This window comes from Typopeltis vanoorti, chromosome 9, assembly GCF_054136105.1.
Source record: "Typopeltis vanoorti isolate ZY-2024b chromosome 9, IOZ_Tvanoo_1.0, whole genome shotgun sequence".
NCBI classification, from domain to species: Eukaryota; Metazoa; Arthropoda; class Arachnida; order Uropygi; family Thelyphonidae; genus Typopeltis; species Typopeltis vanoorti.
This window is the reverse complement of record NC_143557.1, coordinates 95,277,996-95,305,610: the sequence shown is the minus strand read 5'-3', so window position 1 is coordinate 95,305,610 and position 27,615 is coordinate 95,277,996. Positions and strand designations below refer to the sequence as shown.

The 27,615-nt window shown below is 34.4% G+C and overlaps 1 protein-coding gene across 1 annotated transcript in view; it reads right to left on the bottom strand.

The window, feature by feature from the left end:
* Window positions 1-27,615, bottom strand: part of LOC150103270 (zinc finger protein 236-like) — a 236,553-nt gene that overhangs the window by 114,517 nt on the left and 94,421 nt on the right. The window contains exons 6-7 of the mRNA XM_090398431.1: window positions 17,292-17,419; window positions 1,259-3,015 (exon numbers count right to left, since the gene is read on the bottom strand). Coding sequence (XP_090254557.1) covers window positions 1,259-3,015; window positions 17,292-17,419 — 1,885 coding nt within the window. The remainder of the gene's footprint in view (window positions 1-1,258; window positions 3,016-17,291; window positions 17,420-27,615) is intronic.

The following is a 27,615-nucleotide window of genomic DNA, read 5'->3' as shown; positions in this document are numbered from 1 at the left end:
AAGCTAAATTACCAATTTTTAATTGTGACGTCATTTCCAATACCTTCCGATATTTTCCAAATACAAAAAAAGTCTTTGCAGATCTAGAATCCTATGAAAAAACAGATCAAGTTAAATTGACAAGAGTTTTCTACAGTTATTCAGTCGATAATCAACGAATTTTCTTCAAGATTTATGCAGTTCAGGCAATTTGCAGAGACATCAAAATTTATTTTGCATCCGGACACAACATCAACAGATAAACTCAATTTGGAGATTTCCGAGTGGCTGAATTTGGAAGATATAGAAATGCAACTAATCGATTTTCAATCTAGTTCTATATGGAAACAAAAGTTTGTTGATTTGAAAAATGACTTGGAAATAATGGAAAATGATTGATTATTGGGGGCAATTAAAAAGAATGCAGAAGAAGAAATATTGAGAACTTGGAATGCCATTCCTGAAACCTTATGTTGTTTAAAAAAAACTAGCGATGGCTATATTATCAATTTTCTCCTCTACATATGCTTGTGAGTCATTATTTTTTGAAATGAATTTTATAAAAGACAGTTTAAGAAATAGAATGACTGATGAATCTAGTTCTGCATGTGTATTACTAAAAGTGACAAAATATGAACCTGATATAAAGGATTTGGCATCTAATGTACAACAGCAAAAATCTCATTAATAAATTGATATATTGATATTGATAAATTAATAAATTGATATATTGATATTGATAAATTAATAAATTGATAATAGGTTAATATTGATTTGTATACGACAATGTGTATGTCAAATGATGTGTTCATTATTATGAAATTCTATATTAATTTTTAAACTTGTCTCAATAAAATTCTATAATTAATTTTGTATTAATTAATGTTAATTAATTATTTAGTGGTGTATTAATTAGTTGCTGGCGTGCCCGGCATGTCAGCAACTTGATTTGTAAATTTTTGGCACGCACTGGCACGTCAGCAACTCGATTTGTAAACTTTTGGCACACAGACATAAAAAGGATTGCCACCACTGTCCTAGATTATTTATATGTGGTAGTGTGAATGAAGAATATAGCGGCATAATGTTAAGAATTTTAGTAAAGGATTCTCGAATGTGTTGATATTAAATTAAATACGATGATTTTTATTATTATTACTTTCTTTTTTATTCTTGGATTCACTTCACTTACATTCCAGAAATAAGATACTCTATTTATAAAAGCAATTGTTTTCAGTTTTAAATTGATTTTTTATTGTATCAATGATATAAATCTTACCTGAGTAAGAGTTTCTCTAGTAGTAAATGCCTGTGCTGTTAGAGCAGCTTCTTGAAGAAGGCATTGGGGTTCCATTGTAACTGTTACTGGTGTTGTGTCTGGTTGTGTTCTTTGGCGAATATCTGCTGTGGTAGTAATATCACTCAAATTTTCAATAATTTGACCAGGCAGCTCAGCCGTAATAGTTTCTACAGTGGCATTTCCTGTAACTTCATCTATTTGAGTTTCTTGAGCTGGATCTCCAACCACTGTAATTGTAACACGTGATGTATCTCCCTGTAGGATTAATTCATGTGCATGAGTTTTCATATGTTTTTTACAATTCATATTAGTTTTGAAGGTTTTTTGACAGTATGGACACATATATGGACGCATTTCACTATGAGTGCACATATGACGCTTTAGGGAACCATTAGTAGTAAATGCAGCAGAACAAATTAAGCATTTGTAAGCCTTAATACCTGAGTGAGATCTAGTATGAGCTTTTAATGCTCCACTGGACACAAAACGCCTCATACATTGAGCACATTTATATGGCTTTTCACCTGTGTGGGACCGGATGTGCTGTTTCAAATGACTGGATCTTTTGAAGGTTCTTGAACAATAAGTGCATTTGTGTGGACGAATTGCACTATTTTCTTCATCAATATATTGGTTATAAAGTGAACTGTTTTTAGTAAGTTGTTGAAGAAGGCCATTATCAGTAATTAAAATAGGTTCTTGTAGGGGAATATCAGGTATGGTAAGATCTGTTTTGTGTGATCTTGTGGTTCTTTTTGGTTTTCGTTGTGTACTATCCTTCATGTGAGACAGCATATGACTTTTGCGATGGCCAGAAGTCCTAAATTGCTTATCACAGTATGAGCAACCAAATGGTTTGGCACCAGTATGAAGTCGTGAATGAACTTTTAAACTACCTTGTGTTGAAAACATTTTGTTACATGTTTCACAATGAAATTCTTTGATACCTGTATGAGTTCGAAGATGTGCAGTAAGGGTACTTTTAACTGCAAATGAACGAAAACACTGACTACATTTATAAGGTTTTTCATGTGTATGAATACGAATGTGCCTGACTACATCACTTGGCTTTTTGAATTCTTTAGTACAGTACATGCACTGATGCCATCTAACACCACCTACTTTTCTAATGATATGTCTCTTCAGTGTACCAGTTGCTGTATCTGCCACAGTCATTACCATAGGTTTTGATGTAGCATCCCTTTTACTACCATTTCTTTTGGTATTTGCATCCTTAGGAGCAAGTCCACTGTTTTCAAGTGCTTGTTGCAGTATATCAGAACTAACTTTCTCACTGTCAGTAATTTCTTTGATTTGCTGCTGTGTATTTTCAGAATTCGGGTTTACCTGTCTGGAAAGCTCAAAAATCTGTTGAAGTGTCTCTTCTACTTTCTGAGCTTCTGGATGACTATTTTCATCATGTGAATCACCTTCATCTTCTCTACTAGATGTCTGCATATCACCATAATGCATTCGGCTCATGTGTGCATTTAAACTACCTAATTTACGGAAGACACAACTGCATTCATCACACTGATAAAGTGTTTGGTTGTGTTCATCAGCTAGAGTGTGGACCCTCTGAATGTGAGCTCTTAAATTTCCACGTTGCGAAAAGGCAGCAGGACAAAATTCACAGCGATGTGGTCGCTCTCCACTATGCTTTGTCATGTGAATTTGAAGTGCACCTTTCTGATTAAATGCTTTATCACAGATCTTGCACTTAAAAGGTCTTTCACCTATAAATAACAAATAAAAATTAATAAGCTAAAATAAAAACAAACATATCACGAACATAAAGAATTAAGTTTCTAATCTAATCAAAATAATAACAATGGTGTCACACAATAAAAATTTATTTTATTTTATTTTTTGCCTAATATCCAGTTGGGTGTTCACCATATTTTCAAGTTAGCTAAAACAGAATAACTTGCATGCAAAATGAAGAAAGGGGGTGCTTTGGATATAAGGATAGATATGGATTTGTTATGCCATGTGTTTGGTAGAGGATATTAAGAGAACTTAAGATTATCATCAATAGTGCAAGGGCTGTGGCATTTCTGTTAACAAATAGGGCTGTTTGCATTGCCTAAAATTTAAGACTGCCTGAACAAGCACCCTTCTATAGTACATACATCTGATATTTCATTAATTTCATTCATAACAGAATCAGGGATAGTAGCCTTATGGTTTACAGTTTCTGATATAATATTCTCCATCAGAAAGACTAATCTTTCTTTCTTTCTATTATTATTGATATCGTGTTACATTTCCAAGGACTCGTTGTGGGAGAGCACACAACTCAATGTCTACACTACATCACCATCTATACATTATGCCATCTTCTGCCTACCAATAGTATTTCTATCTGTTAGTTAATTACAGTATTCTCTGGCTGATTTGCCTGCATGCGAGATGACAAACCAGAGTTTCCTGGAGAAAAAACCCTGCTTCCTCTATATTTAACTAATTCATCTTTTAATTTTGATATTACTACTTTAAAGTACCACAAATGTCTTTACTTCCTCAGAAACAAACCACACTGTCTATGAATTCAGTGTGAAATGTCTGGCAAGTTACTGTTTGTGTAAACAAAGTGTCGATGTTCATGGAGCAAACAATGTAAAGATAATAATTATCTACATCTGGATGTGTGTTTAGATGCCTAGATTAAGCTAAATTTTTACTTTGGTCAAATGAGTATCTCCATGGCACAAAAAATATGCTAAACATGTATGCATCCATGGTACAAACGTACTATAGGTTTACAAAAACCTTATATGGGTGGGAACCACATAAAAAAATAATAAAAATAAATAAATAAAGCAGATAGGCACAACAGGAAGGAAAACATAGACTGAGTGTGAAAAAAAATGGTATTCTACAGTCTACAAAGAGCACCTTTTATGGTTGGTACAGTGATGAAATCTTGCTAAAGGTCTCAATATGATGGCTTTTTGGTGAAGTGAGGCAGCCAAATTTGTTAAGATTTGGAGAATGTGGTAGTACTGCTGTGGTAGATTCTAGAAACAATATTTCTGATTTATATCTGCATCTATATAAAAAGAAGGTTTTCACCCCGTTGAATCTGGTGATCCATGGCATGGTCTATAATGCAGATAATAGACATTGTTTCTATGTTCCTCCAGACAGATTTCTGCTGTTCTTCCAATTTGTCCAAAGCAGGTTAGTTTGCAGGAGTAAGGGATAAGGTAGATACCAAGATGATCTAGATGATGGAAATAATCTTTTGGTGAGGGTAGGTAATTTTTGATGTGGCTTGATGAAAGTTCTGTATGTTATGCCATTTGAGAGTATGTGAGATTTTTTCTGAGGTATCCCAGATGTAGGATTGATTTTGTGAAGGGGAAAGCCATTGGCTCAAAAGTATCCTGGACATGATCGATTGCATTGTAGAGACTAAAGGTAGTCAGTCAGGACAGATGGTTTTAGTTTTATTTGCTATTAAGGTTTAGGTAACACCATACTGCTGGAGAGGAGGAGGTGGCAAAACAGCATGAGATAGGTAATGTGAAAGTAGCAAGGGAAAAAAAAAACACACAAAAGACTGCAGCATGATGATATCACTTGGTTTTAAAACATACTTTAAAGTATGTTTTAAAGCCAAGCTTCTTCAACTTCAAATAGGAGTTGAAGAAACAAGAAACTGCTTACTAAGCATTAGGAAAGCTAAGAAATGAGAAGAAATATGAGTGGAAAAAAAAGGAAGAAAGGTGGAGATAGGACAGAAGCAACAAATTATACACCCATACTCAGTTCCTCTGGAGTAGCCATTTAAAGCTAGGGGTATGTATCCAGAGGTGGGCAGATAGCACTTTAATCCTTTATAGAGGACAGCATGGATTTATTAAAGATAGGTCTTTTACTTGAACAGTTTGTTTGTAGTACATAAGAGAGTGATGCACAGTTGGTTAAGAGCAATAGATATAACACAATGCATTGGAATTTTGCCAAAACAGGATTCCACACTGGAGATATTCTACATACTCGAAGTGATTGTGTGCAAAATAGGCCTGTAACACAGATAAGGGAGTGGCTGATTAGCAAGTATTAGAGAATAATATAGAGATGCCTAAGAAATCTAAGAGAAGGGTTAACAATAGAATACCATACCACAGATGGAATACTGTACCTGGGCCACTGCTGTTTAATTTTGTATATTAATGACATTGAGACTGGTGTGGATAGATGGTTCAGACCAGTCCCAATCAGCAGAGAATAATCAAGATGATATATGGACTATGGAATTGTGCACAAGGACAGAATGTAGTTTTCAGAATTTGAGTAACAGGAGGAGAGGAAATATGAAAGATGCAAATGGTTGATAGGGAATCTTACAGTATAGTAATTTTAAAAATATACAGCTCACAAAAAATAAGGAAAAACTTAGAAGTTATTTTCATTTCTAGAAAGCGAGTAAGAGTGTGGTTAGGAAGCATATATGAGTCCAGGTTCTTCCCTTAGAATGTAGTGAATGTGTGAATGTGGAATGAGCTATCAGCAGATGCTGTGAATATGCCTTTGGTAAGCATTTAAAAAAACAATTAAACAAATATTAAAAAAAAAAAACTTCTTTGATGCATTCTTTGCTGAGAACATTTGTTAAAAAGGATGTGATAGGTATTTAGGCATTATGTGATCTGGAAGAACCTTCCCTTGATGCATCCCTGACTCCCTGGAGAAGCCTGCATAACACTACTACTACTAATAATAATAATTCCAAAATACAAGAGATCTATATTAAAAATGAAATGACATTAGTTTGTGGGTGGTTAGGGGTGTGGGTAAAAGACTTTAACTCCCCCTTCCTGGTCTGTTCGCAATTCAATTTTCAATTCTCTCAATTTTGGGGAGAAATGTTTTCCTAAATTGAGAGAAGTCAATGCAACTGCTGCAGACTCCATGAACTTAAATCATGGAAGATAATAATAAGGTTATTCAAACTGAATTTGTTAATAAAAAAAAACTGACAGCAGGTTATACACAAGACCATAGATAATTTAACAAATTTTAATAATCAGCTTCAATTTTTTATTACAAAATTCTATTAGAAGCATATTATCCATCCTACACTGAAGATATATCAAACAGGTTCTGATCCCGTAAATTTTTTGCATTTGCAAACCAACAGGCAAAATTCTAGTTTCACTTAATATTCACATATTTTCCAATCAACAAAATTTCTGATCTCTTACCCAATACAAAGACAAACACCAGCTATAGACAGCCGAACATTTATTACATTTATCCAATTCCTTGTGAACGTAATCTAACATACTTTGAACAGACAGGCCATTCTGGAAAAAAAAAGCAAACATCAGTACTACACAACCTTAACTTCAAAATTTGGGTCTGGCACAACATGGAATTGAGACCAAACAAAATATCCTTTGGAAAGAGGCTTGTCAGGTTCCACAGAAGCAGTTTTAAATATGAATGTTTTCAAAGAAGCGCTCATGCCTTGTTACACTGGCCTAATTTAAATTGGAATGACAGACCCCCCCCTCTATCTTTTCTGAAGGACAGAGAGATTCTCATCCTATGTAAATGTCAGAAATTATTATTATATATTTGAATATGATCCCTCTAATGTGAGCACTTGCTATTATTGGTACACCAATTGTTGTATTTGCCTTGAAATCTGTCTCTTTGAATGTTATTTACTGCACCTGATATGTTTTGCTCTTAATTACTGTTGCAGGTTCCATTAAAACTAAAATAAGAAATAATTCTGCAAAAAAGAAAAGAAAATTAAGTTACTCAAATGAAGCAGTATCTGAATATGTCCCTGAAGTCCGATGAACAAATATCACTATTTCTTTTGAAGTCTAATCTATTACATCTAGCTGTTTTGTGCATGAATCTCATTTCAGAAACTATCAGTCTTTTTCTATCTGCTTGAGTTATGGTCTAGGCTTTTGAACCATATATTAGGATAGGTCTTGCTATTGAGTTATGGATTCTTATTAGTTTCCTTGCTTATTAAATTTGGATTTAATATCTGATCGAAGCATATTTACATGGCAGATATTTACATATGGAAAGACATTCTTGTGAAACCTATGCACTTCTATTCAAATGATATAAAACCATATGTTAGCTCAAAGAATGATATAATCACGTAATCACAAGAAAGATATTTATTTAACCAAATATTTCGGTCTGGAAATAGCAGATCATCGTCAGTGGTATTACAAGAACAGTTTAAAAAATACAAGCTAGAATACTAACAATAGATCGTTAAAATTAGAACATGCTGTGTGATGTTATATCACTAAGTATGAAACGGAATATTTTGAAGTAGAAACATGATTAAATTTGCTATTAAAAAAAAAAAAAATTAATTAATGAGTAATCTTGATTAGACTTTCCCAGATTTTTGATATAGATATACAGTCATTACGATTCAGGTTGGGGTGATGGAGCAAGGCCTCTACGCTTTCCTTGAACAAACGTTCGAACCTATAACGGGATCTATGTAAGAGGCGAGTCCTGGACCAAAGGATGCTGTGGTCAGTTTCAATCCCGTGTTGAGTCAATCCAGACTTTTCAGGTTTGTTGTGAAGAATGGATGATTGATGTTCTTGGATTCTTTTTTCAAGAGAACGTCCAGTTTGTCCAAAATAAGAGAGATCACAGTTGCATGGAATTTGATAAACTCCAGGAAGAGATAAAGTTGAGCGTTTGTCTTTAGGAGAAGGAAAATAAGAAGACAATTTGTTAATAGGTGAATACGTAGTTGTTAAATCATATTTCTTTAAAATTCTTGCGATAGGTTCTGAAATACCGGAGATATAAGGAATAGGCACTCGATGTACTGAAACTTTGTTGTTTTGTGGAGGATTATAAGAATTGAGAAGACGTTGAGTACTTTTTTCAGAAACGCCATTGAGTTTCATGTGTTGTTGGATAGTACAAGTTCTTTCTGTAGATAATCAAAAGTAGAACAATTAGTTTTGGCTCTTCTGATGAGGCATTTTATAATTCCTGTTTTTTGACATGGATGATAGGCTGATTCTTTAAGAATATAACAACCTGTGAATGTTGGTTTCCTGTATACTGTAGTTGTAAGAACATTTGAAGGTGATCGGATGAGGAGAACGTCTAAAAAAGATAACTGGTTGTTTTCTTCTAATTCCATAGTAAACTTTATACGATGATGCAAGGAATTAATACTGTTTAAAAAGGAAGGTAAAGCGTTTTTGCTGTGAGGTCAAATAGTAAATATGTCATCTATATATCTTACCTAAAAAGATGGTTGAGGGAAAATAGATGCGAAGAGGACTTTTTCTAAATGTTCTAAATAAAAGTTGGCTAAAGCCGGAGAAAGAGGACTTCCCATGGCCGTTCCTTCTACTCGGCTATAAAATTTGTTTTGACATACGAAATATCCAGAATGTATTACGAAATCGAATAGTTTTATAATATCTCGAGGAAAGATGTCAGCAAGTAATTTTAAAGTTTCCTTGAGAGGTACATTGGTATATAAAGATTCTATATCAAAACTAACCATAAGATCTGTAGGTTGTAATGAGACATTTTTAATTAACAATAAAAGCTCCAGGAGATTTTATTGTTTCTTTAATCTTAGCGAAATTGGGAATAATCTTGTTGTCGCAGCACTTTTTTAAGAAATTAATCTTTGTTCGTAACCTGCCTTGTATAACTGAAAGTTTTCGTAATTTACCAGTTATTTTGGTAACATTTTCCCAGCGAAGGATAAGAATTTGTTGTTTCAAGGATACTTGAGACATAAGACTGAATGATATAATCACGTATTCACAAGAAAGATATTTATTTAACCAAATATTTCGGTCTGGAAATAGCAGACCAACGTCATTGGTATTGCAATAACAGTTTAAAAAATACAAGGTAGAATACTAACAATAGATCGTTAAAATTAGAACACACCACGTAATGTTTAAAGAAAAAATAAAATCTCCTGGAGCTCATAATATTTACCGGAACACTAGTTTATCTCTAATCCGTAATCAACTTAAAGCTGCTAAACGTGACCTTGCTATTCACAGTCATCAGATTTCTGATTTGCGCACCTATATATCCACAAATTTGGATCCACATCTTGCTCACATAGTTCTAAATGTGGCTAAACGTTCTACTCACCGTGCTTATAATAAACTAATCAACATCTTAACCGTAAATATGAAGCTCTTTCGTCTAGACAATCCAAGCCATTCATAACTCCAGATAATTGAATTGTAAATATATCCGGACGTCCTTTGACTAAAAGGGAAACACTCATCCTGTCAAAAGGACATGATTTTTCTATTGTTCTAAATAAAATACCATATCTAGATTTCCTAGTAAATATTGAAAGGAATCTTAATCATCTAACCAGTGATAAAGCCAATGCTATTCGCCTAAAAGTCGCTTCGTCTCTACTTAAGGCTAAACTTCCTCCTTCCAACATATCTCCCTTCTGAAATGAAATCTTTACAGTCCTTGAGAAAAAATAATCACCTCATTATCACTAAAGCTGACAAGGGAAAAGCAACAGTAGTTATGGACTCAGCAAATTACACAAGAAAACATTCTCTTTTGCTTCGAGATCGCTCCACATATCAAGAAATTGATTATAATCCAACCAACAGACAACTAAAGAAATTAAATTCTCTCCTTGATGAAGTCATCAGTTTGGATAAAGACACAATTGAAAGACTTAAAACTCATTTTGCAAGACCTCCTAGATTTTATGGCCTTCCAAAAATCCATAAGATGGACTATCTTCTTCATGCAATAGTAGATTGCATCGATTCTCCTACTTACCGTATAGCCAAATATCTAGCTAAATTATTGAAATCTTACATTGGCAACTCTAATTCTTTTTTTAAAAAACTCCTCAGATTTCTTAGAAAAATTAAAAAATGTCTCATTACAACCTACAGATCTTATGGTTAGTTTTGATATAGAATCTTTATATACCAATGTACCTCTCAAGGAAACTTTAAAATTACTTGCTGACATCTTTCCTCAAGATATTATAAAACTATTCGATTTCGTAATACATTCTGGATATTTCGTATGTCAAAACAAATTTTATAGCCAAGTAGAAGGAACGGCCATGGGAAGTCCTCTTTCTCCGGCTTTAGCCAACTTTTATTTAGAACATTTAGAAAAAGTCCTCTTCGCATCTATTTTCCCTCAACCATCTTTTTGGGTAAGATATATAGATGACATATTTACTATTTGGCCTCACAGCAAAAACGCTTTACCTTCCTTTTTAAACAGTATTAATTCCATGCATCATCGTATAAAGTTTACTATGGAATTAGAAGAAAACAACCAGTTATCTTTTTTAGATGTTCTCCTCATCCGATCACCTTCAAATGTTCTTACAACTACAGTATACAGGAAACCAACATTCACAGGTCGTTATATTCTTAAAGAATCAGCCCATCATCCATGTCAAAAAACAGGAATTATAAAATGCCTCATCAGAAGAGCCAAAACTAATTGTTCTACTTTTGATTATCTACAGAAAGAACTTTCTACTATCCAAAAACACATGAAACTCAATGGCTTTTCTAAAAAAAGTACTCAATGTCTTCTCAATTCTTATAATCCTCCACAAAACAACAAAGTTTCAATACGTCGAGTGCCTATTCTTTATATCTCCGGTATTTCAGACCCTATCGCAAGAATTTTAAAGAAATATGATTTAACAATTACGTATTCACCTATTAACAAATTGTCTTCTCATTTTCCTTCTCCTAAAGACAAACGCTCAACTTTATCTCTTCCTGGAGTTTATCAAATTCCATGCAACTATGATCTCTCTTATTTTGGACAAACTGGACGTTCTCTTGAAAAAAGAATCCAAGAACATCAATCATCCATTCTTCACAACAAACCTGAAAAGTCTGGATTGGCTCAACACAGGATTGAAACTGACCACAGCATCCTTTGGTCCAGGACTCGCCTCTTACATAGATCCTGTTATAGGTTCGAACGTTTGTTCAAGGAAAGCGTGGAGGCTTTGCTCCATCGCCCCAACCTGAATCGTAATGACTGTATATCTATATCAAAAATCTGGGAAAGTCTAATCAAGATTACTGATTAATTAATTTTTATTATTTTTTTTAATAGCAAATTCAATCATGTTTCTACTTCAAAATATTCCGTTTCATACTTAGTGATATAACATCACGCGGTGTCTTCTAATTTTAACAATCTATTGTTAGTATTCTAGCTTGTATTTTTTAAACTGTTCTTGTAATACCACTGACGATGGTCTGCTATTTCCAGACCGAAATATTTGGTTAAATAAATATCTTTCCTGTGATTACGTGATTATATCATTCAGTCTTATGTCGCAAGTATCCTTGAAACAACATATGTTAGCTCGGAAACTCCAAAACAGAAAAATTAACTGGAAGAAAAATCTCTTCTAGAATATAGAAAATAATAAAAAAATCATGTGGGTGTGATACATAAAGCATTCTGTTTGTTTATTTGCTAGTGCATACTTGAATTTTTCTTTTTATTTTTGCTAATGTCTCCTCCAATCTAAACCTGTTTTCTAGAAAACTACAGAAACTGAGAAAAGAAAAATTCTACACCTCATTTAAAGAAACTGCTCAAATGAACTTCAGCATCTTTTTTTTATCTAGATTGCCAAGAGCTTTTATCAGATCTTTTCAACTGAAGGTGAGTTAGCCAGTTTCATTAGGAGATGAAAGGGTTTTCTCCCTGAAACTTGTTTTTTTCTTGCTGAAAAATAAGTAAAGTAGATAGAAAAACACATAGTTAATTACTTCATCTATGCTTCAAAACGCCAGTTACTTCATCCATAATTCAAAACAAATCAACCCCATCCCATTTTCCTTTAATGCAGTGTTTTCCAGCCTCTGGTCCACCGACCATTTGCAGCCTTGGGAAGTTCGAATGCGATCCTCCAAGCACTGCTCATCTGAACATAACAACAGATGAACGTGATGCAAAAATCTAAGTTTTTCTTTTTCTTTACTCATTATTCTTATTACTTTCCGAAAGAGCCTTTTAACCTTTTAAAACAAACTATACCAATCACCTCCTCAACCCATATGCAGTGTCGTAACTAGGCAGGTGCAAAAGCACAGGGCCCAGGATGAAGGGGGAGGGTGATGGAATATCAGAAAAATAATCAGTATTATATTTTCATTTTCAAATTTTAAATTTGCCACCATGGGAGCCGCTTCCATAACAATTTTGGTAAAAGTAAAAAAATAACCTAACTATTTCTATCATTTTTTCCTCTCCCCAAAAAAGAGAGACTAAATAAAATCTTGCACAGGACCAATGAAAAGATAGTTATGACACTGCTCATATGTATATTCATCCTTATTCTTTGCTTAATCTTCCCTTGGTCAAATGCAATTACTTGCCTTCTAGGACATTCGAAGGATAAGGGCATATGGCACTCCTGTCCTTGAAGAATAGCAGAAACAGGAGAAAATAAGTGAAACATGATTCAAAGATTTTTATAAAAGATAATTTTTTTAAGTTTTTCCAAATTTTTAATCTGAATTCCTATATATTTTATTATTATACTCTGAGAAAACTTTAGCAAACTACATAAATGGCATCCCCAAAATTACAGCTATGTATATACTCTATAGCAGTGTTTTTCAAACTTTACCTCGATCCACAATAAGAAATATCTTTTACCAATTATATATTTGGTTTAATCTTTTATCCAAGTGTCAGCAAACAAAGTTTGTGCCTGAAGTATTTTCAGGACTGGGGTGACTCATGATAAAGGTTCTGATCACTTGCCTTAGTATCCCATAATGCAAAGCACATATCCTTATGGGTATGTGCTATGCATAGCACATTTCTAGTCTGGAAAGAGTCACTACCTAGACTGGTTTTCGACCTTTATTGAGGTCTCGTCAGTGGGAGCTAGACTCAGAGGTGGTGATACTAAGGTTGAAGTAATGCAGAAGTCATATCACTATATACCAGTTGCCAAAAGGTGTCAACACCTTATTATTAAAATTCTCTGGATTAGAGATAGTTGATGGAAGTTTTTAGTTGGCTATGCTGCCAATTATATATTTTGTTTAATCCTTTATCCAAGTGTCAGCAAACAAAGTTTGTGCCTGAAGTATTTTCAGGACTGGGGTGACTCATGATAAAGGTGGTATAAGTTCTGATCACTTGCCTTAGTATTCCATAATGGTTTCACAAGTTTCACAAGTACAGCCATTCTGGTCTTGCAGACCATGCTCTGGATACACGCCACAGAATACGGTGGAAGAAAGCTACAGTAATACACCGTAGCAAATACAAATTCGAAAGACTATTTATGAAATCAGCCACAGCCCTAAGAAATTCTCCAAACCTCAACAAATTTGGTTGTATGTGACTGCTCCAAATTTGGGAGGCTTACATCAGTAGACCTTCAGCCCAACAGCCAAGAACATCTACTTAGCCCACTAGAGGGCACCATCAGGACTTTTAGGAGAACAATAGCTTCATCTTTTCATTCCCAGTTACTGTGTTTGTAGTGCCTACGTGCACGTGCCTTTTTTTGTAAGTTCCTTTAGAAGATGACAACGTGACGTTGCCAAAATATCAGAAAATATTTATTAAAGTATAATTTAATTTATATCCTTAACTACGTTGTTCATTTCCTTAAGTGTTTTAATAATTTCTTGAATAATATTTGTTTATTTTAGTTTATAGTTCACATCTGAGAGCTGCTCAACTTTTATTTGCTTTAAAAGTTTCTTACATGTTCTTCTTTTCAGTATGAAATTCAATTTTATCCTCCTCAAGACTAATTGTGAGACATACAAAATATTTTTGTATGTCTCACAATCATTTCCTACTCTGCTATTTAGATCCCCAACAAGGACCAACTTTTCCTTTTTCATTGTGTCAGTTGCTTTTTCTAAAGCGTCAAAAAATTCCTCCACTTCTACCTTAGTAGAACCTTCTGTGGGACCATAGACACAAACAAGTCTCATTGTCCAGTTCCCCATTCTCATATTTGTCCACATTACTCTACTTGAGACTGACTGCCATTCAAGAAGATTAGCCTCGTATTTTGTGTTGAATACTATGGCTACTCCTTCTTTTCCTTAATTGTCATTGTCTGAATATAACATTTTGTATTTATTGCTCAGAAAGATCTCACCAGTTTTGGTCTTTTTTGTTTCAGTCACCCCTATTATGTCAATCTGGTACTTATCTAATTCCTCAGCTAGCTCCATTTCTTTGCTATTCAGGCTTCTTGTCTTGATAGTACCAATCTTGAACTCTAGTGATGTTGAATTGGGGTGGGTTTTAGGATTTGTTCCAGTAGTTGACTTTTCGCTGTTTGCCCTGGTTCCCTGGCAAAAACAACGGAGGCCATGTTTAACTGGGCGACGCCCCAGCCTGCATAAAATTCTGTCATGTTGTACCATCATTTGAAAATTTTGTTTAAGCCAATAAGAATATAATTTCGTCGGCTAAATCCCAAATTGCCAGCCTATCTTCATCCGTTCAGTATCCAGGTAGATACATAACAGGGTGCACCACGAGAAGGTGAGGACTGGAGATTAGGTCAGAAGCCCTGGTCGGTTCTCCGCATTTCTTTGAAGGCTAGGTGGAGATCTCCTCTCAGTTATATAGTTTTGACCCTTAAGCACCCCAGTACTATGAATAATAATTATTATAAATATTATTCCTTTTGTTCATTCTTTGTATAATTATATTTATTTATATTAATTACAATAAAAAATATAAAAAAATATTTCTACCACAAGAATAGAATGAACGTACGATAATCCCATTGCAGAAGGGTGGTGTGAAGACTGTTTCAGTATCTCTAGAATAACTGTAAAGATATTAGAGAAGTTGGTAAGAACTCACATACAGAAATGTCTGGACAATCAAAATATACTTTGCAAGAAACAGTATGAGTTTACTAAAGGGAGGTCAGTCATGTCTGAGTTGAATAAAGGGAATTGATACACTAGGATATTGTTGGATTTTGCTAAGACATTTGATAGGATACCACATGAAAAACTGTTGCATAAACTACAGAATATGGGATTGGAATATAAACTATTGACTTGGATAAGGGTGGTTGATGGATAGGTATCAGAAAGTGGTATATGGGGGGGGGGGAATGTTAATCTGCCAGATTTAAGATGATCAGTGGTGTGCCCCAGTGATCAGTCCTTAAACCACCGTTGTTGTTGTTTTAATCTATACATCATCAATGACAAGAGATCTCCAGTTGTTTGCTGATGGTGTAAACATAGGCAGAGCAATCAGGGATGCTACTGATATACAGTATTTACAAGATAATTTGATTGGTGGAAGTGTGGGCAAATGGTAATGGTTGTAAATTCAATGTTAGTTAGTGTAAAGTTATGCACTTTTGCATGATGCAATATCCACTAGCAAATTACATTGGTGGGATTATGCTTAGAGTAACTGACAAGGCTAGAGATCTTGGAATTATGGTGAATAAGAAATTTTGAAGTTCACATGTCACAACCAAAATTACAAATACAACTCAGAAGATAATTCAATGTTGATACAAACATTGACTTGCAAGGATATGGAAGCCATTTTACCTTTTTACAAGGCCTTGATGACTGCACCTCGACTATAGTGTGTAGATTTAGTCTCCAGGTTTCCAAAGGGATAAAGAAGCTGTGGAAAGGCTGCAAAGAACAGTTACAAAGATGCTATTAGGATTATGGAATGTATATTACTAGGATAAATTGAGATTATATGGACCACAGACACTAGTAGACAGAAGAAAGAGGGGGGGGGTGATATGATAGAGGTCTATAAACTTTTGAGAGCATATTATAGGATATTGGTTGATAAAATTTTGAATCATATGGAAGGTGGGGCATCCATGAAAGTTAAGTTTGTGTACAGTTAAGAAAGAGGATAAAAGCTAGATGTTTCTCTTACGGTCACAAGAGAGTGGAACAGTTTGCCTGTTGAAGTAGTGAGTGCACCTGGCTTGAATGAATTTTTTAAAAAAATGTATGACAGCTGGTGTGAGTGATGAATGACCTCCCTTGATAAGTCCTTGACTCCCTGGAGGTCTAAATAATATAATAATAATATTATTACAAACAAAAAAAAAGGACATATGTATTTCTAACAACACTTTTCTCTTCACTTCTACTCTACTCCTGGAGCAAACTGCATTATTTAGAGTTTCTCAAAAACCTGGATCCAAAAGCTAGAAAATGTGTGCTGAACTCATAGTTACTGAAAACACTAGCATGTGTCTAAAACAATTTCTGGCTAATAAATCTAACAATCTCAGCAATTACAGAACTCCCTCTCTCTTCTACAAGACTTACATACCAAGAGTGCTACACACCAGAACATTTCACCATGTCTTCTGAACAAGTAGGTTTCTGTTTAGACAAAAGCTTTTATGAATGTCTTTGCACTGACTACCTCCACTAAAACAGAATTTAAAAACAAATCTAATTAGTGCTATCTTCATAGACCTCTCTTTTATGTATGCAGTGTTTGGGAAGCTGACCTTTTTTATGAAGCCTCTTGAAATGCAAGAAAACACTCAGCTTACTGCTTTCTAATAGGAAAATCTAAGTCACCACAGGAGATACTCATAGCAAAAAAAAAAAAAAAAAAAAACCCTCAAAAGACTAAGTTTTATCTCCATTTCCCTATATGCTGCAAGTGTATATATGCTGACAATATTACTATTGCTCTCTTCAACACGTTTACTGTAGATCTGAAAATTCTGAAAGATTGTCCATTATGAAATGGAACCAATTAATCCTCCAGAATAGTTCCTGGTTCTGATTCTCTAATCTGCTTGAATGGACAACTTTAAAAGTAAAAAAGTAGTTTTATTGTTTGCTGACATTTTGGCAGTAATTTAAATTACATTCTACTAATGATTTTATTAGACAAAAAATATTAGACAACTTACAGAACTAGTATTCATTGCATTTCAACTATTTTATATCCAAATTAACATCATTAAGTAGCATTATTATACCTGTATGTATACGATTATGCCTTACGAGCTGACTTGGCTTCTGAAACAGCTTTCCGCAAGTATCACACTTATGTGAAAATGAAGAACGATCAATATTTCTCTTGTACGTGCGATGCGATAAAGATGCTCTATGAGAAAATTTTATTTGGATTAATATGGAAATAGATTTAAAATTTTAACATATAATAATATAATTTAACCACCAAAAATAAAATTAGCATTTCACAAAAGTAATATATAATGTTAATTTTTACAATAATAAATTAAACAATATGAATTGACAACTGAAATTACAAAAAAGTAAAAGAAAGCAGAGGAAATGATTTGATGTTGTGATAAGTTATATTATGAAACAGAGTTGGCATTGTATTATCACACAGTATAACTGATATTTAAAAATGCACAGCTACCATTAATAAGAGTTTATAAAGTTTATTAAAGGGACACAGTGGTTATGTCTCTCTTCTTTTCTTTATGTATGTGAATCCCATCTGGGAAGGGGTTGGAAAGCAATCATACATTTACTATCAGTGGTTTAAATATAAGATAATCCCGAAACCTGTTCCACAGACCAAATATGGTACTTTTTCAAACACTTCAGGCATCCAATAAGCAGGATGTCTCACACCAGGTTGAAGAAAATCATATCACCAAGAGCAATGCTAAAAGATGACATTCATTGTTACAAATTAAATATACCTCAAAAACTGCTTATTTTTTCTATAGAGTGAATATCTAATGAAATAAAGACCAACAAGATGCAGCCTTCATTGAGAGTGACAAATTCATTATAAAGTGGATACATATTTGGACCACGATGGGCTCATGGTGTATGCAATATACAACCTCCTACAGTCAAGTCAACCATGCCTCCTTGAGATGAGACCAATTTCTACTAAAGCGACTCTGGCAATACACCAGCAAGTAATCCTACTTTAAGGGTATCTACCCAGGTGGAGGAAATGCTAAATATGAAATGCTAAACTTATTACGCCATAAAGTGGATGTGGTTCCGATTTCTGTTCCCCTAAGTTGCAAGGGTAACAGAAACCAGATAAGCCACATAATATGTAGTGAGAGTGATACACTTTAAGGGCATGCAAAACATGCCCTTAAAGTGTAGTGGTATACGAGACACTGTCAAGGCCAATAATAGCATGGAAACTGATGCCCTCTGTGTGGGTAATATATCTAAGAGTCTATCTCCTACCACAGTAAGTTTTCCTGTTCTTTTTCACTTTCCCTCTGAAATGTAAAAACACGATAGTAAACCTAAATACAATGAGGGTGGTCTAAAAAGTTCTCAGCCTCGACAACAGATGGCAACACTATCAGCAAGATCCCCCCCCCAAAAAAACTTGGTATACATAAGCATCCATGTGAAATTGCAAGTCGTTCTATCAAGTAGTTTGCTTTATACAGCTGTTTGAAGCAAAAGTGTTGTCTGTATCCCTTGAAATGAATAAAGTTGAATATCGTGCAGTTATAAAATTCTTTGTAAAAGAAGGTTTAACGGCAAAAGAAATTCATTCGAAGTTCATAAAAATTTGTGGGCACTCTTCTCCTTCATTTTTGACAATTAAGAAATGGGCTGCCAAGTTTAAACGTGGCCATACCAGCCTTAAGATGATCCACATGAAGGGTATCTAAAAAGTGTAACAACACCAGAAATCATTGATCAAGTGCATGATATGGTATTGGATGATACCATATAGTGTGTAATATATCTGTAATATATCCTACACAATTCTGAAATGCCCCCCATAGGCATTTTAGAATGTGTAGGATATATTTTGCATGAAGAATTGTAAATGAAAAAATTCTGCGCAAGATGAGTGCCGTGCTTGCTCACAGCTGATCAAAAATGCATTCACATGAAAATCTCTGAACAGTGCTTGGAACGTTTTAACAAGAATAAAACTGATTCTGTGCATCGATTTATTACTATGGATGAGACTTGGATTCACCATTACACATCAGAATCCAAACAGTGGGCAGAAGCCAGTTGTTCAGCACCAACGAAGACAAAGTCAGTTCCATCAGCAGGAAAGGTCATGGCATTGGTGTTTTGGGATGTTAAGGCATTTTGTTTATTAATTATTTTGAAAAGGGTAAAACAATAACTGGGGAATATTATTCTGATATTTTAACCAGACTAGACGAAAAAATTCGTGAAAAAAAGACCCGGTTTGCAGAAGAAAAAAATCATCTTTCATCAGGAAAATGCACCTGCCCACAAAGGTGTTTTGGCAATGGGAAAATTAAGGGATCTGCACTATGAATTGTTGGAACATCCATTCTATTCCCCAGATTTGGCTCCCTCTGACTTCTATATCTTCTCAAAACTAAAACTCTTCCTCACTGGTCAGCATTTTTTTCAAATCAAGATGTGATTGTAGCTGTAGAGGGGTATTTTACAGATCTTACTGAGAACCACTACAGGGATGGGATAATGGTGCTGGAGCATTGCTGGAATAAATGTATTAGTCTTAAGGGAGTTATGTTGAAAAATAAAAATAATTTTGAAATTATAAATTTATTTCTTCATTGTTAGGCTGAGAACTTTTCAGACAACCCTCTTATAGTGTCACTATAGTTAAAATAAAAAAACAAATTTGCTCAAAAATTTTAAATGAAAGAAACCTTACAAAAAAAAAAACTTCTACATTCAATTCACCAACATTCATGGCATAAACATAAACCTAAATGATGTGCACCATTACTTGCATACATCTATACCTGATCTCCTATTTTTAAAAGAGCCCCATATTACTATATCCATAGCCTATCTTAACTGTTCAAAGCATACCCTGTAGAATTCTTCTGTACAAGGATGGTACCTGTAGTTTTGTGCAATTCATAATATTCCTTGATAGAGGATGCCTAAATCTTGAATCTCTATCTTTTTTGACCTTCTGGGACTTAAGATTTCCTTGCTTCATTATGCATCACTTATTTGCTGTCTTTACTATTCCCCTAATTCTGAATATAATTCTGAGTTCTTCGACTTCTTATCCTTACAGAGTGATTTCTTATAATACAACTATCCAAACAGACTTCATTTTTTTTGGCGACTTTAATGTTCAAAAATTGTACAGGCTCTCTTTTCCCAATACTGACCAAACCAGAAGAGAAACTGAGCATCCCCCCCCCTACACACACAAGAGGTACAAGAATCACGTGTGAGGTGGAGATGAGGGTTGAGAAAGAAGAAACCCATTGACATTCTTCTTAAAGAGCAGTAGATTGAAATTGTTGTGAAACATGTCATGAGGAAGGACAACAGTAGATGGAATAAGTGAAAGAGGAGAAGCAGGTTCGAAGAGGTTGCGTTGTACTGTAAAGGGATGTTGGACAGCAGCTGCTCTAGTTTTAACAGCCTTAATAGCAAGTGGAAGAATGATGTTTGCCAATTCACTGGAGCAGTGATCATGGAAGTACCTGTAGAAGAGACACAGAGCATTGTCTGTGAGATAGCCATTTTATGGCTAACTCACAGACAATGCTCTGTGTCTAATTAACATATAATTTGAACCATGTTGGTTCAAATTTATGTTTGATAAATGTTTTCAATCCAATACAATTTATTGTTGAAGCCATAAAATAGTTGTTTAGTTTAGTTCTTGGATGATATAAAACAAATTCAGTGGTGACAAGAGAAATTTTTCTGCATTGTTCACTAGTGAATGTGTAGAACAAGGAATACAGAATGACCAAGAGTTATTTCTTTCAATAGTAAGAATGTTCTTTTTACTCCATTACATTTTCCACCATATTTGCAGTATTGTCATATGCCTGACATCCATTATTATTTTTGTATATATTTAGTTTATATAAATAGTTTACTAAAAAAAATGTATTGTCCTTCTCCAGTAGTGTCACCTCATTGCATAAAATCAGCCTCCCAAAAAGTTAATATATAATAGAAAAAATATTTGCATTTTGGAAATCTACAAATCTAACATTTTGCTACGTGTTCTACATGACTTGAGAGGTTGTATATCTAAAATAATGGAGTAATATTCGCCATATCATTATCATCAAATTCCTGGCATGTACCCTCTAGGGGGGGGGGAGTGTACAGGATATGATAGTACTACATGAAAAACTTACATCATTACTAACTTCCTATCTACAATTTTCCTCCAAATCAATCTGTTACCTGTAAAGACTCCAACATTATCAGATCTTATATTTCTGTCTTCTAAGGCACTTTTTACTATATCAATATATCTATATCTTGATATTCCTCTGGGTCTTTTTCCTGACAACCTTGCAGAGAACACTTATTTTGCTAATCGTTCATCTCCCATTCTGTTTAAGTGACCATACCATCTGAGATTCTGCTAACACATTCTTGGATGCTAATAATGTCAAGTTCTTTCCTAATATCCTCATTTTAAATATCATAATGCCATTGATGCCATCTGTTCATGCTGCTAATCTTTCTCAAGACCCTCATATTTATGGTCTCTAGTCTTTGGTCAAGTGTTTTATTATCAACCCCAGCTCTCAGATCCATAAGTTAAATTTGGTTTGAATACTGATTTGTAAACAGCTAATTTAGTGTTTTGACTAATTTCATTCTTATTCCATATAAATTTATTCAGCTAACTTCCTACCACACCAGCTTTATTGATTCTGTTGTCTATTTCCATATTTAATTTACCATTTTCACTAAAAATCGTGCCTAAGTAGCTAAAATGTTTTACTTGTTCTATAGATTCTCCATTCCAATGCAGTTGATATTTTCAGTGCTTCTGCCTATGTTGACCTTCATACCAAATCTATTACAACAGTTATTCAATTTAGTCAGGGAATCTTGCAGACTTGTAGCTGATTTATTTAGAAGTATAACATCATCTGCATAAAATAAAGAGCTGAGATTAACATCTCCAATTCTGATATCAGGTTTAATATCTCTTTCCTTCATAATGTGATCCATGTAGATAATCAATAACAGAGGGGATAATGGTACATCCTTGTCTGACACCAGATTTAACATTAAACCATCTTCCTGTATTTCCTTCAATTCTAACTGCTGACTTACAACTCTAATAAAGACTTAGTATTGCTAGTAAAGACTTATACTGCCACATTGACACCATACAACTGTAGTGTTTTGAATAGCTTTTCTCTTCCTGTGTTGTCATATGCCATTTCCATATCTACATAACTTAAATACAGAACTTTGTTATATTTCTATGATTTCTCAACTGTTTGAAGTAAAGTGAAAATCTGATTCTGTCAGCCTCATTTTGGCCTGAATATAGCTTGTTCTTCACTAAGCTTCTTTGTCACAATCCTTCTCAACCGTTTCTCAAGTATATAATGGCATAAATCTTACCAGGAACACTCAGTAGAGAAATACCTCCAGTTTTTTTTGCATTCAATTTTATTTCCCTTTATGGGTACTATGAGAACTCTACTATAATCATATGGAATTCATCCCTCTGTTCAGGCCTTCTGAACTATGCAGTGCAGCCACTGTAAGACTTTTATATCTCCATACTTGAGCATTTCTGATTGAATATCATCTACTCCAGATGCCTTTCCAGATTTCAGGCTTTGATGGCTTTTTCTACTTCAAGTATGGATATGTATTCCTGACATCACAGTGGGAAAAAACACTGACCAATCATCACTGCTTGTTTCATTTAGCAAATTTTCGAAGTAATTATTCCATACATCAAGGATATCTTTTCTCCAGTTTTCATGTCACCTTCATCATCTCTAATTCCTTTTAGAGACTCTTTCCCCCCATTTCTGAGCTTTTTCAATAACCTCCAGAATACCTTGCCACCTTCTTGATAGTTATTTTCTATGGTCTTGCCAAAGTGCTCCCATGACTTTTGTTTAGCTAGTTTTTTTACACAGTGTTTCACTTTCTTACATTTGTCTCTGTATTCTCTAAGAGCAAAAGCTGACTTATTTGCCAGGAACTTTTGATACACTTTCTTTTTTTTTCTCCACTGCCTCTTTAACTTCTCGTGTCCAACATGGAGTTCTGATTTTTCTATCCTTGCAGAGAACCTCAATACATGCCTCTCTGGCTGAATCAATCAATGTTTTCTTCAGGAGTTGCCACTGAATCTCCACGGTTTGGTTCCTGTTCTCAAACTCTTTCATTTTTTTCTTGAATAATATTTGTGTATTTTAGTCTACAGTTCACAGAAAACAGCGAGAAAACATCACTATCAACAATAACATAGTCAATGAGACTTTTTCTTATTCCTTGCCTCTTCTATAAATGTGAATTTTTGCACATTTTTTATGTCGGAACATAGTGTTAGTAATAACCAGTCCATGTCCTGAGCAGAAATCCACAGGTATTTGCCATTATTATTAGCTTTGCTCTTTTCAAATTTTCCCAAAATATTTTTGTATGTCTGACAATCATTTCCTACTCTGCTATTTAGATCCCCAACAAGGACCCAACTTTTCCTTTTTCATTGTGTCAGTTGCTTTTTCTAAAGCTTCAAAAAATTCCTTCAGCAATTTCTAAAGCTTCAAAAAAATTCCTCCCATGGAAGGTTTTACTAAGGTAGAACCTTTTGTGGGACCATAGACACAAATTAGTCTCTTTGTCCAGTTCCCCCCATTCTGATATTTGCCCACATCACTCTACTTGATATTGCTTGCAATTCCAGAAGATTAGCCTCATATTTAGTGTTGAATACTATAGCTACTCCTTCTTTTCCATTATTTTCTTTTAATTATAGAATCTCCTATAATTAAAATTATAGTAGATGCAATTTTACATTTTATCCCCTAAAATATAGGTACCAAATATGCTTCATAAATTTCCATCATAATGAAAGACATTGCTTTGTGAAAAACTGAATCATGTATATTATGCATTCAGTAACTGCACAACAATATTAGTTTAGTTTTGCTCATTTTTATGTAGTGTCTATTTTTTTTTTTTTTTTTTTCACAATCAGATTTTGGTTCTGAATACTTCACACTATTGTTGAAGCAGATTTCACTTTCCTCATGCTTACTAAAAATGAGCGATAAATGAATGACAAATCTGAAAACAAATCCAAGCTCAACATCACCAGAGTTAAAGAACAGTACTATCAACATAAGAAGCCTGATTGGCAAAGAAATGGAGCTAGCTGAGGAATTAGATAAGTACCAGATCTGCATAATAGGGGTGACTGAAACAAAAAAAGACAAAAAAATGGTGAGATCTTTCTGAGCAATAAATACAAAATGTTATATTCAGGCAATAACAATCAAGGAAAAGAAGAAGTAGCTATAGCATTCAACACTAAATACGAGGCTAATCTTCTTGAATAGTAGGCAGACTCAAGTAGAGTGGGGCAAATATCAGAATGGGGCACTGGACAATGAGACTTATTTGTGCCTATGGTCCCACAGAAGGTTCTACTAAGGTAGAAGTGGAGGAATTTATTGAGGCTTTAGAGCACTGGTTGCCAAAGTGGTCGATATAACATTGTTTGAGGTCGATTCAGGTTCAGGGGTCGACAGAAAAATATAAGACATCATTGTACGGGTAATATTTAATTCGGTTAACTTGGATTACCTCCATCCTGAATGACAATGCAATTAAGAGTGAATCGTAGGAACAGTGACACGAATAAGACCTGTAAGATGGAGCAAGGTCATGAAAATAGTTACATAGGCCAATCAAGTAGGCCAAAATGACGTATTTACCAATAAACGGATGTCTCTGGTTCATGCCCAGACAGCACGGCAGGAGCGAGATGGCAACACGTGCACGGTTGCTTGTATTTACATGTATTCGATTCCAGTCTCATTTTTTCCATTGACATACAAGTGAGCGTTAATGTTCTAAAATTTATCAACATACATATTATAATTCAATCGTTATTCATTCACGAACTAAACTTCTTTATGTTGAAGAATTGAGAAGGGCTGGTAGTAATACCAGTGATATTAATATCACAAGTAATAGTAATATAATAATACATACTATATTATACATACAATAAACACTGTAACTATAAAATAAACAATCTAAAAATTCACATATCTTTTTCGCTTGTCCTATTATAATTACGTAATAGTAAAATAGAGGGGGTCGATAAAACATCAAGAAACTCTTCAAGGGGCCAATGGTCAAAGAAGTTTGGCGACCTCTGCTTTAGAGAAAGCAACTGGCACAATGAAAAAGGAAAAGTTAGTCCTTGGTGGGGATCTAAATAGCAGAGCAGGAAATGATTGTCATATATACAAAAATATTTTGGGAAAATTTGAAGAAAAGAGCAAAGCTAATAATAATGGCAAATAGCTGTTGGATTTCTGCTCAGGACATGGACTGGTTATTACTAACACCATGTTCCAACATTAAAAATGTGCACAAATTCACATGGAGAGAAGAGGCAAGGAATAAGAAAAGTATCATTGACTATGTTACTGTTGACAGTGACGTTTTCTCTCTGGTGCAGGACACCAGAGTATACAGAAGAAATTGGAAGTGATCACTATTTAGTCTTGAGAGTGGATAAAATTGAATTTTGTATTGAAAAGAATAACATGTAAGAAAGTTTTAAAGCAAATAAAAGTTGAGAAGCTCTCAGATGTGAACTGTAGACTAAAATACACAAAGATTATTGAAGAAAAAATGAAAGAGTTTGAGAACAGCAACCAAACCTTGGAGATTCAGTGGAAAGCCTTGAAGAAAACACTTATTGATTCAGCCAGAGAGGAATGTGGTGAGGTTTTCTGCAAGGATAGAAAAATCAAAACTCCAAGGTGGACACAGGAAGTTAAAGATGCAGTGAAGGAAAAGAAGAAAGTATATCAAAAGTTCCTGACAAATAAGTCAGCTTGTGCTCTTAGAGAATACAGAGACAAATGTATGAAAGCTAAACACTGTGTAAAACTAGCTAAACAAAAGTCATGGGAGTACTTTAGCAAGAACATATAAAACAAATATCAAGAAGGTGGTAAGATTCGGGAGATTGTTGAAGAAACTCAAAAGATAAAGGTGACAAATTAGTAATTTTTCACCTTTATGTCACCTCAGTAATTACTACTTGAAGTATGGAGTAATTACTTCGAAAAGTTGCTAAATGAAACAAGCAGTGATAGCACAGTGGTAAAAAACACTCACCATTCATAGAGTCAGGAATACAACATATCCATACTTTAAGTAGAAAAAGCCATCAAAGCCTTGAAATGTGGAAAGGCAGCAGGGGTAGATGATATTCGACCAGAAATGCAGAAGTATGGTGGTATAAAAGTCTTACAGTGGCTGCACTGCATAGTTCAGAAAGTCTGGACAGAGGGATGAATTCCCAATGATTGGAGTAGAGCTCTGAAAATACCCATATATAAAAAGGGAAATAAAACTGAATGTGAAAATTACAGAGGTATTTCTTACTGAGTGTTCCTGGCAAGATTTATGGAAAATTTACTTGAGAAACGGTTGACAACCTCTATTCAGGCCAAATAGAGGCTGTCAGAATCAGATCTTCACTTTACAACAAATAGTTGAGAAAGCATGGGAGTATAACAAAGATCTATATTTGAGTTTTGTCAATCTGGAAAAAGCGCATGACAAGGTACCAAGAGAGAAGCTATTCAATACGGTGTCAATGGGGCATTATATCAAGCAATACTTAGTCTTTATTTGAGTTGTAAGTCAGCAGTTAGAATTGAAGGAAGTACAGGAAGATGGTTTAATGTTAAATCTGGTGGTCAGACAAAAATGTAAATTATCCCCTCTGTTATTTATTATCTATATGGATCACATTATGAAGGAAAGTGGTATTAAACATGATATCAAAATTGGAGATGTTAATGTCAGCTCTTTGCTTTATGCGGACGATGTTATACTTCTAAATAAATCAGCTACAAGTCTGCAAGATTCTCTGACTAAATTGAATAACTGTTGTAATAGATATAGTATGAAGGTCAGCAATAAAAAGACAAAGACAATGAAAATAGGCAGAATTGCTGAAAATGTCAACTGCATTGTGAATGGAGAACCTGTGGAACAAGTAAAACATTCAGCTACTTAGGCATGATTTTTAGTGAAGATGGTAAATTAAATATGGAAATAGACAACAGAATCAACAAAGCTGGTATGGTAGGAAGTCAACTGAATAAATTCATATGGAATAAGAGAGAAATCAGGAACACTAAATTAGCTGTATACAAGACAGTGTTCAAACCAGTTTTAACTTATAGAGCTGAGAGCTGGGTCAGAAGTAAAACACTTGACCAAAGACTAGAGACCACAGATATGAGAGTCGTGAGAAAGATTAGAGGCGTGAACAGATGGCATCAATGGCAATATCATATTAAAAACGAGAATATTAGGAAAGAA